This window comes from Cyprinodon variegatus, unplaced genomic scaffold (assembly GCF_000732505.1).
Source record: "Cyprinodon variegatus isolate N-32 unplaced genomic scaffold, C_variegatus-1.0 Scaffold24, whole genome shotgun sequence".
Taxonomy (NCBI): domain Eukaryota; kingdom Metazoa; phylum Chordata; class Actinopteri; order Cyprinodontiformes; family Cyprinodontidae; genus Cyprinodon; species Cyprinodon variegatus.
Window position 1 is genome coordinate 1,160,896 of NW_015150477.1, and position 14,601 is coordinate 1,175,496.

At 38.1% G+C, this 14,601-nt stretch overlaps 1 protein-coding gene across 1 annotated transcript in view; it reads left to right on the plus strand.

The window, feature by feature from the left end:
- Positions 1-14,112, plus strand: part of LOC107096803 (excitatory amino acid transporter 2-like) — a 21,305-nt gene extending 7,193 nt beyond the window's left edge. Inside the window, exons 6-10 of the mRNA XM_015393629.1 lie at positions 1,601-1,834; positions 2,545-2,739; positions 11,354-11,488; positions 12,650-13,076; positions 13,164-14,112. Of these exons, the coding sequence (XP_015249115.1) occupies positions 1,601-1,834; positions 2,545-2,739; positions 11,354-11,488; positions 12,650-13,076; positions 13,164-13,406 (1,234 nt within the window). The 3' untranslated portion in view covers positions 13,407-14,112. The remainder of the gene's footprint in view (positions 1-1,600; positions 1,835-2,544; positions 2,740-11,353; positions 11,489-12,649; positions 13,077-13,163) is intronic.
- Positions 14,113-14,601: the final 489 nt, after the last annotated feature.

Consider the following 14,601-nt stretch of genomic DNA (forward strand, 5'->3'; position numbering starts at 1 on the left):
GACTGGGATGGAGATTTATTTTCCAGCAAGACAATGATCTAAAACATTAAACAAAATCGACAATGGAGTGGTTAAAAAATAAACATATCCAGGTATTAAAATGGTCAAGTCAGAGTCCAGACCTGAATCGAATAAATAATCTGTGGAAAAAACATAAAACTTGTTCACAAACGCTCTCCACCCAACAACACTGAGCTCCAGCTCTTTTGCAGGAAGAATGGGCAAAAATATCTCGATATGTGAAACTGATAGAGACAGACCCCAAGTGACTTGCAGTTGTAATCAGTGCAAAAGATGGAGCTACAAAGTATTAACTGAAGGGGGCTGAATAATTTAGCACACCCAATTTTTTGTTTTTTTATCTGTAAAAAACATTTTAAATATCCAATAACTTTTGCTTACCTCCATGATTATGTCGCAATTGTTGATTTTTCACAAAGAATTACTATTTTACGTCTGAAGCCTGAAATGTGGAAAAAGTTTGAAAATTTCAAAGGTACAAATGTTTTTATAGGGCACTGTAGGAGCCCTTAAACTATTCAAGCTCATGGTGATGGGTAAAAGGGTTTAATATGTTATTTTCCCTATTCTATGAACTGCTTTTAAGTTGTATTTAAACCTTCTAGTGATATTTTGTTGATCAGCAAACCTTTTTATCCAGAGGAGCAGCAGTATTGTCATCTTCCTTTCTAATAACAGAGATATTTTTCTCTGTTAGAAAACACCTTAAGCATCTCATTCTGATGGCCCAAACTAAGCTGCCTTCCATGTGGCTTTCACAAAACCAGTATTTCAGTCTTACGTCATCATGAAAACTTGTTTTTTTTCTGGTTGGGAAAGAAAAAAAACTTTTTCTGGATCTTAGATGGCATATTTATTGATTTCCTTGGGAAAAAAATTAAGTCTCCTGAGCTCACTCTTTTTTATTTGGAGGTTTATGGCTCTCAGATTTCCTTCTGAACTACAAGGTCCTTAACTTATTGCACAGGTCACGTCTTTTGACTGTACAGCTGAAACCTGTTTAAATTATTTCCAGGATCTCATTCTTTTGAGGAAGGAGAGTCCAGTTTTCTGTTATCCTCTAAGGAAGGGTGCTCTGGTAGTGATATTCAAACGCCTTTTGTAATTTCAAGCTTGAATCCCTATAATGTATATTTTTTCAGATATTGTTCCAGAGGTAAAATTCAATATTTTACACCATAATTATTTTGCTTTGGGGGTTTTTTTTGTCTGAGAAGAGCTTGAAATAGCCTCTGATCAGTATGGACCCTGGTTATGTTCCTTTGGAAGATGACCTCAAGGTACTGTAGACCTAGAAACTGCTGGAACGATAAAGAGTCTGATTTTTAGAAGATTTGCAGGTCTTAGATAAGGTACAAACTTGTTTTTACACGCAGAGCAAGTCTTTAAAGGAGCAAAGTGATCTGCATGTACAAACCTTTTTTGTGTGTTTGCCTTCACCAATCTGGTTTCCATTGTTACACTAGGATGGATGGATGGATGGATGGATGGATGGATGGATGGATGGATGGATGGATGGATGGATGGATGGATGGATGGATGGATGGATGGATAACTCCACTCCTTTTACTGCACTCAGGTACTCTCCTGTCGGCATCGCCTCTCTGATTGCTGGTAAAATTGCGGCTATCGGGGACCTGGAGGTGGTTGCCAGGCAGCTGGGCATGTACATGGTGACCGTCATCGTAGGCCTGGTGATCCATGGCGGGTTGATCCTGCCCGCCATCTTCTTTGCTATCACCAGAAAAAGCCCATTTGCTTTCTATTCCGGCATCTTCCAGGCTTGGATCACAGCTTTAGGAACAGCCAGCAGGTATTACAGGCGTTGGTATCTTGCTCTTTTATATCAAACATGCATCTAGTAAGAAGCAGCAGCTTTGTTTAAAATGACTAGGTAGCACCGCCTCCTGATCACTGTTATCACTGATTTAGCTTAAAGCTCAAAGGCTTAATTCAGCCTTCATGCAGCGCCACTAGCAATGCAGAGCAGCAGAGCTAAATGTGTGTGAGTCCAGGCTATCATGAGTAACTCAATGTCAGAGACATCCCATGTTGTAAATGTCTAAGCCTTTGGATTAGTTGTCAGCAGCCAAACTGGCTCCAATGTATCTAGCACACATTTGGCCTGGGAATCTGCTGGAACCAAATATCATTTCAGCACAACGCTGAGGTTTTAGTGAAATCGGGTAATCCTATCAACATTTTGTCTAATTATATTATGACCACAGCTTAACAGTGCCAGAAATCAGATTCCTTTAATTCATGAACTGAAGGATTGAAACAGTGGCCTGCAGCAGCTGTCAGGAGGAGGCTGTTGGCCGACTCAAATTTCTACTGCCTTTTATTTGTTGCTATGTCTGCTTTACCCCTTCACCTTCCTCCCCACCTCTGCACTTATGTTTCGCACCACCTGTCTGCCTATTTTATATCCCCAAATAGACACTTTGCTCCTCATCTTTTAAAAATTGGCACTTATTTCCTGCACCGGGTTGTTTTGCGGGGTTTCCCCCCCTTTTTCTTCAGTGCAGGGACACTGCCGGTTACCTTCCGCTGCCTGGAGGAAAACCTTAAGATTGACAAGCGAGTGACTCGCTTCGTGCTTCCCATAGGGGCCACCATCAACATGGATGGCACAGCCTTGTATGAGGCTGTGGCAGCCATCTTTATTGCCCAGATGAACGACATTGCACTGGATGCTGGACAGATTGTCACAGTCAGGTAAGAATAAAGGAGGAAACGCTCCAACTCTCCATGTCCTTAGTGTTCCAAAGGAAAAAAACAAGTTTTCCTAAGTATCAATCACCTGTGATTGGAGGCTTAATGATGCAAGACATCCCAAAATGGCTGATGGATGAAATGATCTTAAAATTAAAATTAATAAATGATTTATAATAAAAATATTCAATTATTTCTTATGTGTAAATGCCACATTCTGTTTGCATGTAATGGTTAAACACAGAAAGCAAAAAAAAAACCACAAACTTCATAAGTTATAAGCTAATTAAAAAAAAACAAGATTATCTTGCAGAGTGTATCACACAAATATATATTATATATTTCTAGTATATATTATACAAACATACAATTTTAAGTAAATCTTGAATCATTCTTTATTCCTTTCACCCATCCCATGCTGCCAGAGTTCAGGGTTTCTGAAGTGTTTCTTTAGACTTTGACATCTTCCCCACCTCGTTCATGCAGAAGTCAATACATTCCTATTTTTTTCCTTTTTTTTTTACACTTTCCAACAAAACATCAGTCATGCTGAAAAAAACAAAAACAGAAACGTCAGAAAATGAAGCAAGCAAAGAGTTAACTATTAATGTTGCCTATTTTAAGATCTCATAAAAAAATAACAATGGTTGATCTAAAACATTTATACTCTCTGCTTTATATTAAATTCAAACATACACACTCTTGAACATGCTTAAACTATGAACTTCCCAGTTTTTTTTATTGACGTGGAAGATCTTTCCAGCAGAAAAACCACTGCAAACATATCAGAAATGGTTTAGGTAAAAACAAAATAATGTCTCAGAAGGACCAGAGTTCAAACTTAAATCAAAATAACAATCTTCGGCAAGACTTCAAATTATCGCCTCATGAAATATATATGCTGGGGAACCATGTATAATTATGTGTTGATTTTTCACATTTCACAATTATGTGTTTTATTTTTCAATAAAACTCACTTGATATGTGGTTAAATGTGGTTAAAACTGAACTAAAACCTTAAAAGTTCAACGGGTATAAGTACTTTTGCATGGCACTATATAAGGACTAAATTACTGTCTGCCGCTTACAATGTTTGTTATTATTATAATCAACTGTTTACACCAAGGTGCAAAATGTGCATATAAATACGCAGTATAGGAGAATTGTAGAAACTTTTAATGGGCTGGGTCATCTGTTGCCACAACAAATCCCTGCTGAAACCAAATCTCTTTAATTGAAAACAGTATTCAGTGGCAGATCATTGCTGTTTCATTCTAATACAATTACAACTTGTTTTGTTTATTCCAAATTAAATATTCCCATATTTTCTCCAGTCAGCTGTATATTTGTGCCATCTGTGGTTTGCTTGTTAAATTCCATGCTTTGAGATATTAAATGTGCTGCCAAACTCCACATCTATTAAGGATTGGATGATTTTCTAAGGCCGTTTCAGTTACTTCTGCTACCAGAAACCAGTAATCAATTTTTATAACCATTTAACACCACATTTGGCCTGCTGAGCTAGGCAAAAAAAGCAGTCTGGGTTTTGTTTTATTATTATTTTTATTATTTATTTTCTCAAAAGTTATATTGCTTGTTGGCCTCTATTGCCATATAAACATCTTTCTTGGCAGAGTTGGAGAATCATTACTCACTGCGGTCATTTTTCATTAAAAGGATCATTTTAACTATCTTTAGTTATCGCTGAAATATATTGACATTGAATGGGTGAGGCAGGGAGCGCAGAAACCAGACCCCACAGGATTAGTTGAGATAGTTTTTAAAAAGGAGGAGCAAGGACAGGAGTGCAGAGCATTTCAGGGATTAGCTAAATCGTTGAAAGTAAAGTGCACCCTGTGAGATTTAATGATTCTATAAACTACTTTTTGATCCATTTACTTTCACATGCAAACAGACAGCATCTCCTGGTTGCTTTCATGAATAGTAACCTATTTAGTTTAATATTTCTTTACAGATGTTTCGGTCTTACTTAAGGCTGATTTATACTCAGGAACCAGGTCGTCTGCGTGTGTGCCCCGCCCCTTCCGCAGACACTCTGCTGCACCTTTCCAAAACTGTAGGTGACCAGAGACAGTTCCGCAGAAAGGAGCCCTTCGATTGGTCAAATCTACATCTGCTCTACACTATGCATATTTCCTGTTTGGTACCTTACCAGCTTGTTTTGTTTGTATGACCGCCACTGTAGAAAACGACTCGTAAAGTTGGACCAGCTAGAAGTGCGAGGTGCACGAGAACGCTGGGATCTTTTTTCCACATGGATCCTCACTCTTGAACCTCCGTTGTTGCACAAACTGGCCCCCATTTCCTCACCACCGTATCTAGACCCACAGCTAGTTCATGATTGTCCCTCTTGCATTGTGGCGTGGAATAACATAGTGCAGACCACGCTTCAATATTGGGCATAAAAGGCTAGTTCTATTCCCACAGCGGTGTGTTGCAGTGAGCTTGATGCAGATATTTTTGATTTATGCCCAATATTAAAGTGTGGTCTGCGTTATGTTATTCCACACCACAACACAAGAGGGACAATCATGAACTAGCTGTGGGTCTAGAATATGGCCGAGGCGGTGAGGAAGTGGGGCAAATTTGTGTGACAGCAGAGGGACATAAGAGCGAAAAAGAGCGGATGGTAAAAGGGTCCCAGCATTCTCGCACACCTCGCTCTTCTAGCTGGTCCAACTTCACGAGTTGCTTTCCAGAATGCACAAACAAACAAGTAAGGTACCAAACAGGAAATATGCATAGTGTAAAGCGGATGTAGATTTGACCAATCAGAGGCCTCCTCTCTGCGGCACTGTCTGCGGTCACCTACAATTTTGGGGAGTGCACCAGAGTGTCTGCAAAAGGGGCGGGCGTTCACTGCGACACACATGCAAATGACCTGGTTTCTGAGAATAAATCAGCCTTAAATCAAAAAGATCTGCAACAAACTCACTGCGACACACTGCTGCAGCAGTATAACCAGCCCTTTGGACCCACACATTTCCAGGGCTTCTATAAAATTCTGCTTCTGACAATGAAATATGTCTTTGGTTTGTCACTGTGTGTCTATTAGAATTTAACTTGGAGGTAAATCTTTCCAAAACAGCAGCCCAAGACATATAGATTATATGCAAAGTTAAACTGTATGATCGGGTCAGACTTATTATTTATGAACATCAACGAAGAGCTAAAGTTTTCATAAATTTCTCGATCAAATCTAAGGTGCATCAGTTTATGCTCCCAGGCAAAGGCTTACTATAGAAACCCTATTCATGTTCTTAAGCCTTAACCAACAGAAATTAGACTGGGGCTACTTTGTATTAAAGACACTTCTTTACCAGTGTGAATAACTCATAGGAAGAAAATTACTAAGACTATTTTTACATATAACTTAATAACGATCATACTAATTATAATATCAGATAAGGATAATCTTTGTAAATATGAAAAACAAAATGAAGATTTAATACATTATAGAGAATAAAACTATCTAAACCAAGCTTGACCTTTTGTAAAAGTATAGTTAACCCACGTTATATATCAGTCCTCATTTTTGGTTGAATTTCCAAACAGCATTGTGTCCTGACTCAGCTTGACCTTTATAATTTAGTTCTGTTTGATTCGCTTTTTTTTATATAGCGACTTTTTACAACTCATGTCATCTCAAGGCACCTTACTGAGACAATTAATTCAAACCATAGCAGATGAATTTTTATGTAGAAGGAAAAGCCAGCTTATTCCATTGAGTCATTGAATTGGAGTTCAAGAAATAAATAAAAAAAACCAGTGAGATAACATGCATTTGATTTTAACGTCTCAAGCAGAAAGGCATCACACTTTAAGCTAAAGCAATTCCACAATAGAGGAAAATAAAGTTAATTGATTAATTGACTTTATTGATCTCACAGTGGAGAAATGTACTTGTTACACCGACTCAATTGTCAAAAAGAAGAAGGTGCAGAAGAAGTTCATGACTGTGATCTTTCACTGCTCATGTAAACCACAGTAAGAGCAATTAACAGCAAATGCAGAAAGTATATGAGAGGGAAATCAGAGCAACATTTAAAGCACTGCAGGTCTGAGTTGCATTAGTTTGTCTTCAAAACTCAAAAGACACAGGGAAAAAAATCCCCAATAAAAATCCAGGGGCATAACCAAAATTAGAGCCAAAGAACAGAGCATTTGTTTTTTATTTTACCAAACCATGCTCCGGAAGCCTTGGTCCTGTTATGTTTAATATGGAAGATAGGTCACCCTGAAGGCAGCTGCACCCCGGAACTTCCCTACCGGTTCTTTACCTAGGAACAAGTTATTTACTACTCTTAACTCAAACTGGGTAAAACAATATAAAAAGGACTATAAAACAGGAGTAAAAAAGTAACAGCGTTTATTCCAGGTCAGGTCACAACAGGATAGAGAAATGGCTTGGAGTTGGCACAAAAACGTCAGCGAGCGTCCGGCAAAGACTGAGCAAAGATTGAGCCGTGAACAAGGTCATCTCCTCCTTCTTATACCTCATGAATCCATGTGTTGCATCAGGTGGATGCTTAACCGTCCGTATCAGAAACTGACACGCCATCCATGCCTTAAAAATGGTAAAACTAACAGCAATCTAGATAAAACCCCAACAGTCAAGCATGGTACTGGTGCCATCGTGATCTGGGACTGTTAAGCATCTTCAATAACTGCACGACTTGTAATTAATGGAGCCATGAACGTTTCTGTGTACAGCCTAACTGAAGAACTCTACCATATTAAGATTTTGGACTAGCAAAGTCGAGTTCTTCATCCAACATAACTATGGCTGTTATGCACAAAAACCCTATTTGGCACAATTAAAATAAGTCTGCAAAGAAAATTGAGTTAGAGTTCCACTATAGTAATGTTTAAGGATAATTTTCAGACATTGGAAACTAATTACTCCACGTTTTGCAGCTAAGGCTTTCACACTGGGTAAAAAAGTCTTTTATATGTTTTCACACATGCCTGAGTTGGACCCTTAATAAATAGCACTAAAATGTAAAAACTTTTTTTTGTTTCAAAATCTGAAACATTTAAATGGGGAAGAGGAAACAAAAGATGAACCTGTCGGGGGAGTTATTTACTTTATTTTATTTCTTTATTTTAGTATGAGATGTAAATACAAAACAACCAAAATGATGATTTAACACAACATTTCCTCAGTAAAGATGCATTTCAATGTATTTTTCAGCAACTCATTCAAATGTGATCCTGTTGATTTTTAGACGTCGCATTTTTCTGGGATTTGACACCATTCCCTCATTATTATGTTGCATAAAAATGCTTCGGACAAAATTTACTTGCTTCGTCCAGAAACAGAATTGCACAGGAAACTGTGGATAAGGCTGTAAACGCAAACAGCTGGAGCCATGGCCTTACATGAGAGCTAAAGACAACAACACTGGGGCTGTAAATTATACAAATGCATAGTTTTGTGACCCACATGGATCCTTCGTAGTGTTTTGCTTGTGTCTCTGGTTCTGTTCAGACCTGATAAAACTCAATAAATATAAGCGTTGTTTTTCTTTTTTTGTAACTTAAAGTAGCAGGATCAGAAAGGAGTCAAAGGTTGTTAAGATAACCTTATTTGCCCTGATTGTGGTTCAAATTAAATTTGCAGCTACTTTCACAAGGATTTGCTAAGTTTCGCATAACTAAATAAATTTAAAAACACTGCAGCTCCATATTCCCAGAGCATATGCAGCATTCTGCATGAGACATTAGGGTTTATTATGAATATGCATTCAGTTGAAGCAAGGTCAACAAAATGAAAGGCGACTTTGGTAAACTTGCATGACTTAGGCAGATTATTGTGATATATGGAACTTAATGGTGAAGTAAATCCTGAAAATGAATGCTGTAAAGAAGTAATCAGACATTTTTTCCCATGTCTGAGGTTTTGACTAAACATTAAGTCTAATTGGAACCAGTCTGCTTGGATGGGACTCAGCTTGTTATAGCTGCGGGTTACAAATAATGTTCAGCACTTGAATCTTTATTGTATTTTTTTCTAACAATGTCTGTTCACCACCAAATTCCACAATCTAATTTTTGAAACATGCTGTGGAGCTTTTATATCGTGTGAGGAGAATGGTGTTAAAATATTATCCATATGGGATGTGAAACTCCTCCTCTTACATTGAAGTTGAAGATCAGAGCTTTAGATTGTTGGAATAAAATTAAGACGTGACTCAGAACCCTCAGATTTGATTAATGGGGTTGTGGTGAAAGATCAAAAGAAATGATCATTTTTCAAATTGCAGAAAAGCAGCAACGTTTCAAAAGGTTTTGTTGGTTGCATGTAAGATGAAAATACTAAAAAATAAAGACCATGTGGTTGGTGATCTGTGTCAGACATTAAGATTCTTCCAGGATTCCCTCAATAACCAGGATAACTCTATTCATGTTGTCTTGATCTTGAAAACCATTAAAAAACGATATATTATATGGGGAACATCCATCCACCCAGCTGTACACGTAAGAGGACTGTGACAACAATCTTTGCCGTAAACATGAAGTTAACTATTTTATTATGAAAATGTGGTTCCTTTAATCAAATTGGCCTTTCTAAACTGAAAAAAAAACACAACAACAGTTTTGTGTTGAATCAAAGATTAAGTGTTCATAATACAAAGATACAGCATATTACAGACAGATTAAGCAAGCAGATATATTCTGGTTAAGCTAACTCTGTTAGTTATGACAGTTCAATCTAAAAAAAACTCACATGGAGAAAAAAGACAATTAGAAGAAATTTATTGAAACAATTACTTAGTCTTTGGCGCTCAGACCTTCGCCAGGAAACATAGGGCTGAATTTTGATTGATATGCATGAATAGGAGTAAAGAACAGGGCTGTTTCCCCCCCCAGGCCTGAAAGTGGTGGTGGAGTGAAGATAGATGAAGTTGGTCAGTCTGTAGACTAATGGTTAGTGAGACGGTATCCAGAGTTTTATGGGGAGATCCAGTGGACTGAGAGAGCTGATACTAGAGCTTCACTCAGGGACCTGGAAGATAGAAGTCTAGTTTGAATAACACAGGTTGAAAGAACCTGTCAATGATGAGCAAGCATGAAATATGTGAAATCAAATCGTTTTCTCTATACCTAGTGATTTTTTTGTGAGCTTTAATCATTGTTTTCTCTAATTTAGCCACCTGATTTAGTCCCAGGTTTAGTCCACGTTTTACTCACAAGTTGAATGATTATTGCTCAGTCTAGTTTATTAATCTCAGATTGGATTTTAGGACTTATTAAACCAACACACATATTTAAATTTGCCTCACAAACCCATAGGAGGTCCACAAAAAAGAAAAAAGAGCCATTGTATTCTATTTTTCAAAAAAATCTGCCACCCAAGAAAAGACCAATCACATAAGAGGATGTGCAGAATGATTCCGTCATCCAGGATTCATAGAGAAACCAGACAGTTGTTCTTATTTATTTTTTTTTTTACTTATCTTATTCCTTTATCCTTATTTTGGTCTATTGAATATGTTTAAAAAATGTATTTCCATCACATCTACCAAATTTAAACATCTAGAGAAGTTCTGTTTTGTGTCATGGAGAGTTTTTATAGACTCTACAGCCTCCTAGATGGTCTGAATTGTTTAGCTGTTTTGTCAATAGTAAAAAAGAAACTAATAATATAATAAAATTTTTAATCCTTAGCCTATTACCAAATATTCATACACAGTGTAGTTTGCAAGGAATTCGATTTGGTTCCTGTCTTAGTGCCAGAAACCCAGTAATAGCTTATTAGTTCCCCGTTGTTTATTTTACTTTAACTGCATAGAATAATTAGTTAACAAAGATGTGAAATTCTAAGTTTACAGTATATTTAAGATTCATCTATATTAGTAGGGTTCATTATTCACGACTTCAATTCTCTGAAAATCACCAGAATTTAGAAAATAATGTATGTTGTGCGAAAAATTTTCTACATAACTACAGATCACTCATTGTTGCTCAGTAACATTTACTGTGTTACCAAAAATTCCACATTTTGCCACTTTGTTTTAGTTTAATCCTCTTAAAACCTACAACCTATAGCTGCATCTATAATCTCACTCCAAGGTTTGGTGAAAAGTTGGCAGCCCTGTAGATGGTTATTTTTTATTTGGCTTACTGGCTAATAGCGAAACAACATTTAAGGAGTGTAGACCATCTTTTTTTTCTCAAGAAGTAAACTTTTCCCCATTTTCCATTATCATTCTGTGTCTTTAATAGAATTTTAAAGTTAATAAAGTAATGGCTAATGGGGTTCAATGGCAGCCATTCAACAATGCTAAGTCAGCTTTAAAGGCTCATGCTCTGATTAGCTATTGCACTCATTATTTATTTTATTCTGATTTTGTGGGACCCTTCAGAGAAATGTTCAATTTGAATCTCATCATTTCATCTGTTCTCAACAGATAGGTCCAAGCCAGCAAACAAATGAGTTTGTGGCTGATGCTGAGGCAACAGCAACCCTAAATAAAACCAAGAATGTTATGTTAGGGTGCTTGCACGTTAAAACACATTGCCTAGAGTTCTTGGTCAAACAACCATACATTTCTTTTTGTGGGATTTGAAACATTTTTTTTTTCTGCCCCAGTATGACCGCCACCCTGGCCAGCGTTGGAGCCGCCAGTATTCCCAGTGCTGGATTGGTGACCATGCTGCTGATCCTGACAGCTGTCGGCCTGCCCACTCAGGACATCAGTTTGCTGATCGCTGTTGACTGGCTGCTGTGAGTAAGGTGTCTGATGAGCAGGGAATAAAAATAAGTCAATGCTCTGTTTCATGCATCCTCTGCAGTTACTGGCTCTGCTGGGAGAAAGTTTTCAGTAAATGCATTTTATTGCATTATTTTAAGCTAACACAGCTCAATTTGAAGTTTATCTTTGACTTGAGAATATTCATTCAGTGTAGCAATGCAATTAGTTCTATGTTTTCCCAAAACATTTCACAAAGTTGGATGAAACAGAGACACGGATTTTTGACCTTTATTCTTTAAATAATTTATTAAGATCTAATTTGATAACATCTCATGTTTTCAGTTTTATTGTTTTCCGGAGACTAAGGAGGTCATGAAAATATGTAGATTTTGTGTGTGTCTATATGCTTTAAATCATTCTTCCTCAAAAATACAATTTTTAAAAATTTGTTGTCATAAACAATTAATGATCCGTACACTCTAAAGAGGTTCCTGCTTTCATTTGAAGAGAAACAGCCCCACGGCACTATAGATCCTCTCTCATGCTTAACAGTTGACATGTTGGTGAAGAAGTCCTCCAGGTCATTGTAATTCCAGAAAAGTAAAAAAAACAACATTCCTTCCTGCTATCATCAAAACCCCCAACCCAATACAGGGGACCAGAACATCTTGCCTGTTCAGCCAGGCCAACAACCCCCCCTAACGACCCCCCTTTCAGAGACATAGAACAGTATTTGCTTCTGCAGGCTAACAAAGAACCCAAATGACTCCCAATTAGTAAGGGGTGGACCCACTCTTCCAGTTCAATTTGCATGTTTTCTAAGCCAAAAATATGGTTTTGTTTTGATCCAATCTATAAAGCCTCAAACTCTACGCTAATTTTGACATTTTCAATTGAAAAAGCTTCCTGGATGGGAAGAGAAATGTCATCAAACATGGAAAAAAAAGTCCAGTGGATTGTTTTTTTAACTTTTTTGGATCTTTTCTGGATGAAAGCATGAATCTGAGTCTTATCTGATCCCAAATGGATCAATTTAATGCTAAGATCAAATTTCATTGTACTGCACATCATTGCACATTAAAAATCAATTTTTTAATGTGTTGGCTTAAATAAATCTACAGGTCTACCTCCTGTGTTGCTGATTGCTCTATCAGAACCTATAAAGCCATAACCCTTTCTTTATGTCCACTCAGAGACAGAATGCGTACCTCCATCAATGTGGTGGGTGATTCTTTTGGTGCTGGGATCGTGGACCACTTGTCAAAGGCGGAACTTGCTGAACTTGATGCGGCAGAAATGCTCCCGACAGAGGAGGAGCTAGATTTCATCCCTCCTCCGCCGATCCTTACCGAAATGGACCTGGTAGACCCCCTCAAACCTCCTGAGCTGCCACCTCGTTCCCCTCGCCCACCTAAACAAAACCATCACAGCCATGTTCTCTCCCAGTCTGCCACGTACTCACCTTCATGTTCTATCCGATCACCATCCCCACACTCCGTGCGTTCTCCCTCTCCGCGATCCGTCTGCTCCCATTCCCCTCGGCCTTTCCGTACTCACTCACCACGCCTCCTCCGCAGGACGGAGCCGGGCTACTCTGCCCTGCCTAGCCATGATAATCAGGTACCTACCTATGCTACATATTAGAAGTAAATATTTGTGTAGGTCTGTCAGCGCACAGTGATCTCATGTCTTTCTTTCTGAACTCAGATTTCCACATTACCACGAAGCTACAGGGAGTGGGACAGGGGACGTGACAGGCTCAGAGACAGGGAACGGGACAGAGAGCGAGACAGGGAACGGGACAGGGAACGGGAGCGACTGAGACCAGAAAGTGAAACAGAGGAGGAGGAGGACAGAGAGCGAGCTCTGGGCGAAGTGAGCGACGGTGAGGAAAGTGACGACACCGCTTACGATCGACGGTGTGCCATATCACCGTGTGATTTGCCGTGATGGCGTTTTGGTCTGTTTGTCTAGGTTTTGTGAAATGTTTCCAATTCTGGCATTATAATTTAGGCAAGTCCAATGAAGGGGTGGGTAATTTAAATCTGGATAAGAGTGTCTGAATTTTTTTTTTTTTCATCTATTTATTTATTTAATCAACAAACCTAAAATAGTCCTGAATGTTTGTGTACTAGCCTTTTAATGCCCAAATCTAATATGTTTAATACTGCAACAGAAAATTCTAGAACATGGGTGTATAACTCCAATCATCAATGGCTGATTTCTAACTTTTTGACGTCGCTCTGGTTGAACACACTGGTGTCAAATGGCTAAATCATATCCTCAGCATGCAGACAAGTTCTCCAGAATCCTGCTAAAGATCTTACTGTTTGCTTTAGCTGTGTTAAATAAAAGAAACCTCTAGAAGTTGTAGGACATTGGCACCCAAGGACCAGAATTTTTTACCTAAAATTTACCTTTTTTAAAATGTTTACTGACTGTCAAAAGTAAAAATATCAGCCCCAACTTTACAGTCTGGTTCTGTTCAAATGTACCATTTTTAACTGTTCATTTGAGACCTAAAGGCAACAAATGAAATGTCATGAAGCAATATTTTATATATAACCCCACAAGATGATGCTGCCACCACCATGCTTGATAGTTAGAACTATGTTATTAGGTCTAAAAGCTTCATTTTGAACCATCCCAACTATACTTCCTGTCATTAAGGGTATCGTCTCTTATTCTACCATGAGTTTCTATCTAGGAGGTTCTGAGCTTGTTTGTGTGGACTGATTCTGGAACTGCTCTAGATCCCCTTTATTTAAGGGGGACCTAGAAATGATATTAGTGACAATAACACTACAGTTTACCACTGGTTTCCAATGCAGAGACAATCAGAATTACTTTATTAATCCCTTTCGGGAAATTCTTTAAGCCAGACAAGCCCAGTAATTGACTTTTGTACAATCCAACCACACAAATGTAAAGCTAAATCAGCCCCACCTTCTTTCCCAGTACGCATAAAGCAAAGAAATGGACTGCACCTATTTTCCACAAAACATGGTTACTTCAGAAACCACATGAAGTCTGGAAAAGTGAGGAGTTTCCAGTGTTTTCCAGACACAAGTTTGGAAACAAGTTTATAAACAGACTTTGTTTGAAGGGGTTTTAAGTTTTATCCGTTTATCTATCCATCCTTCAT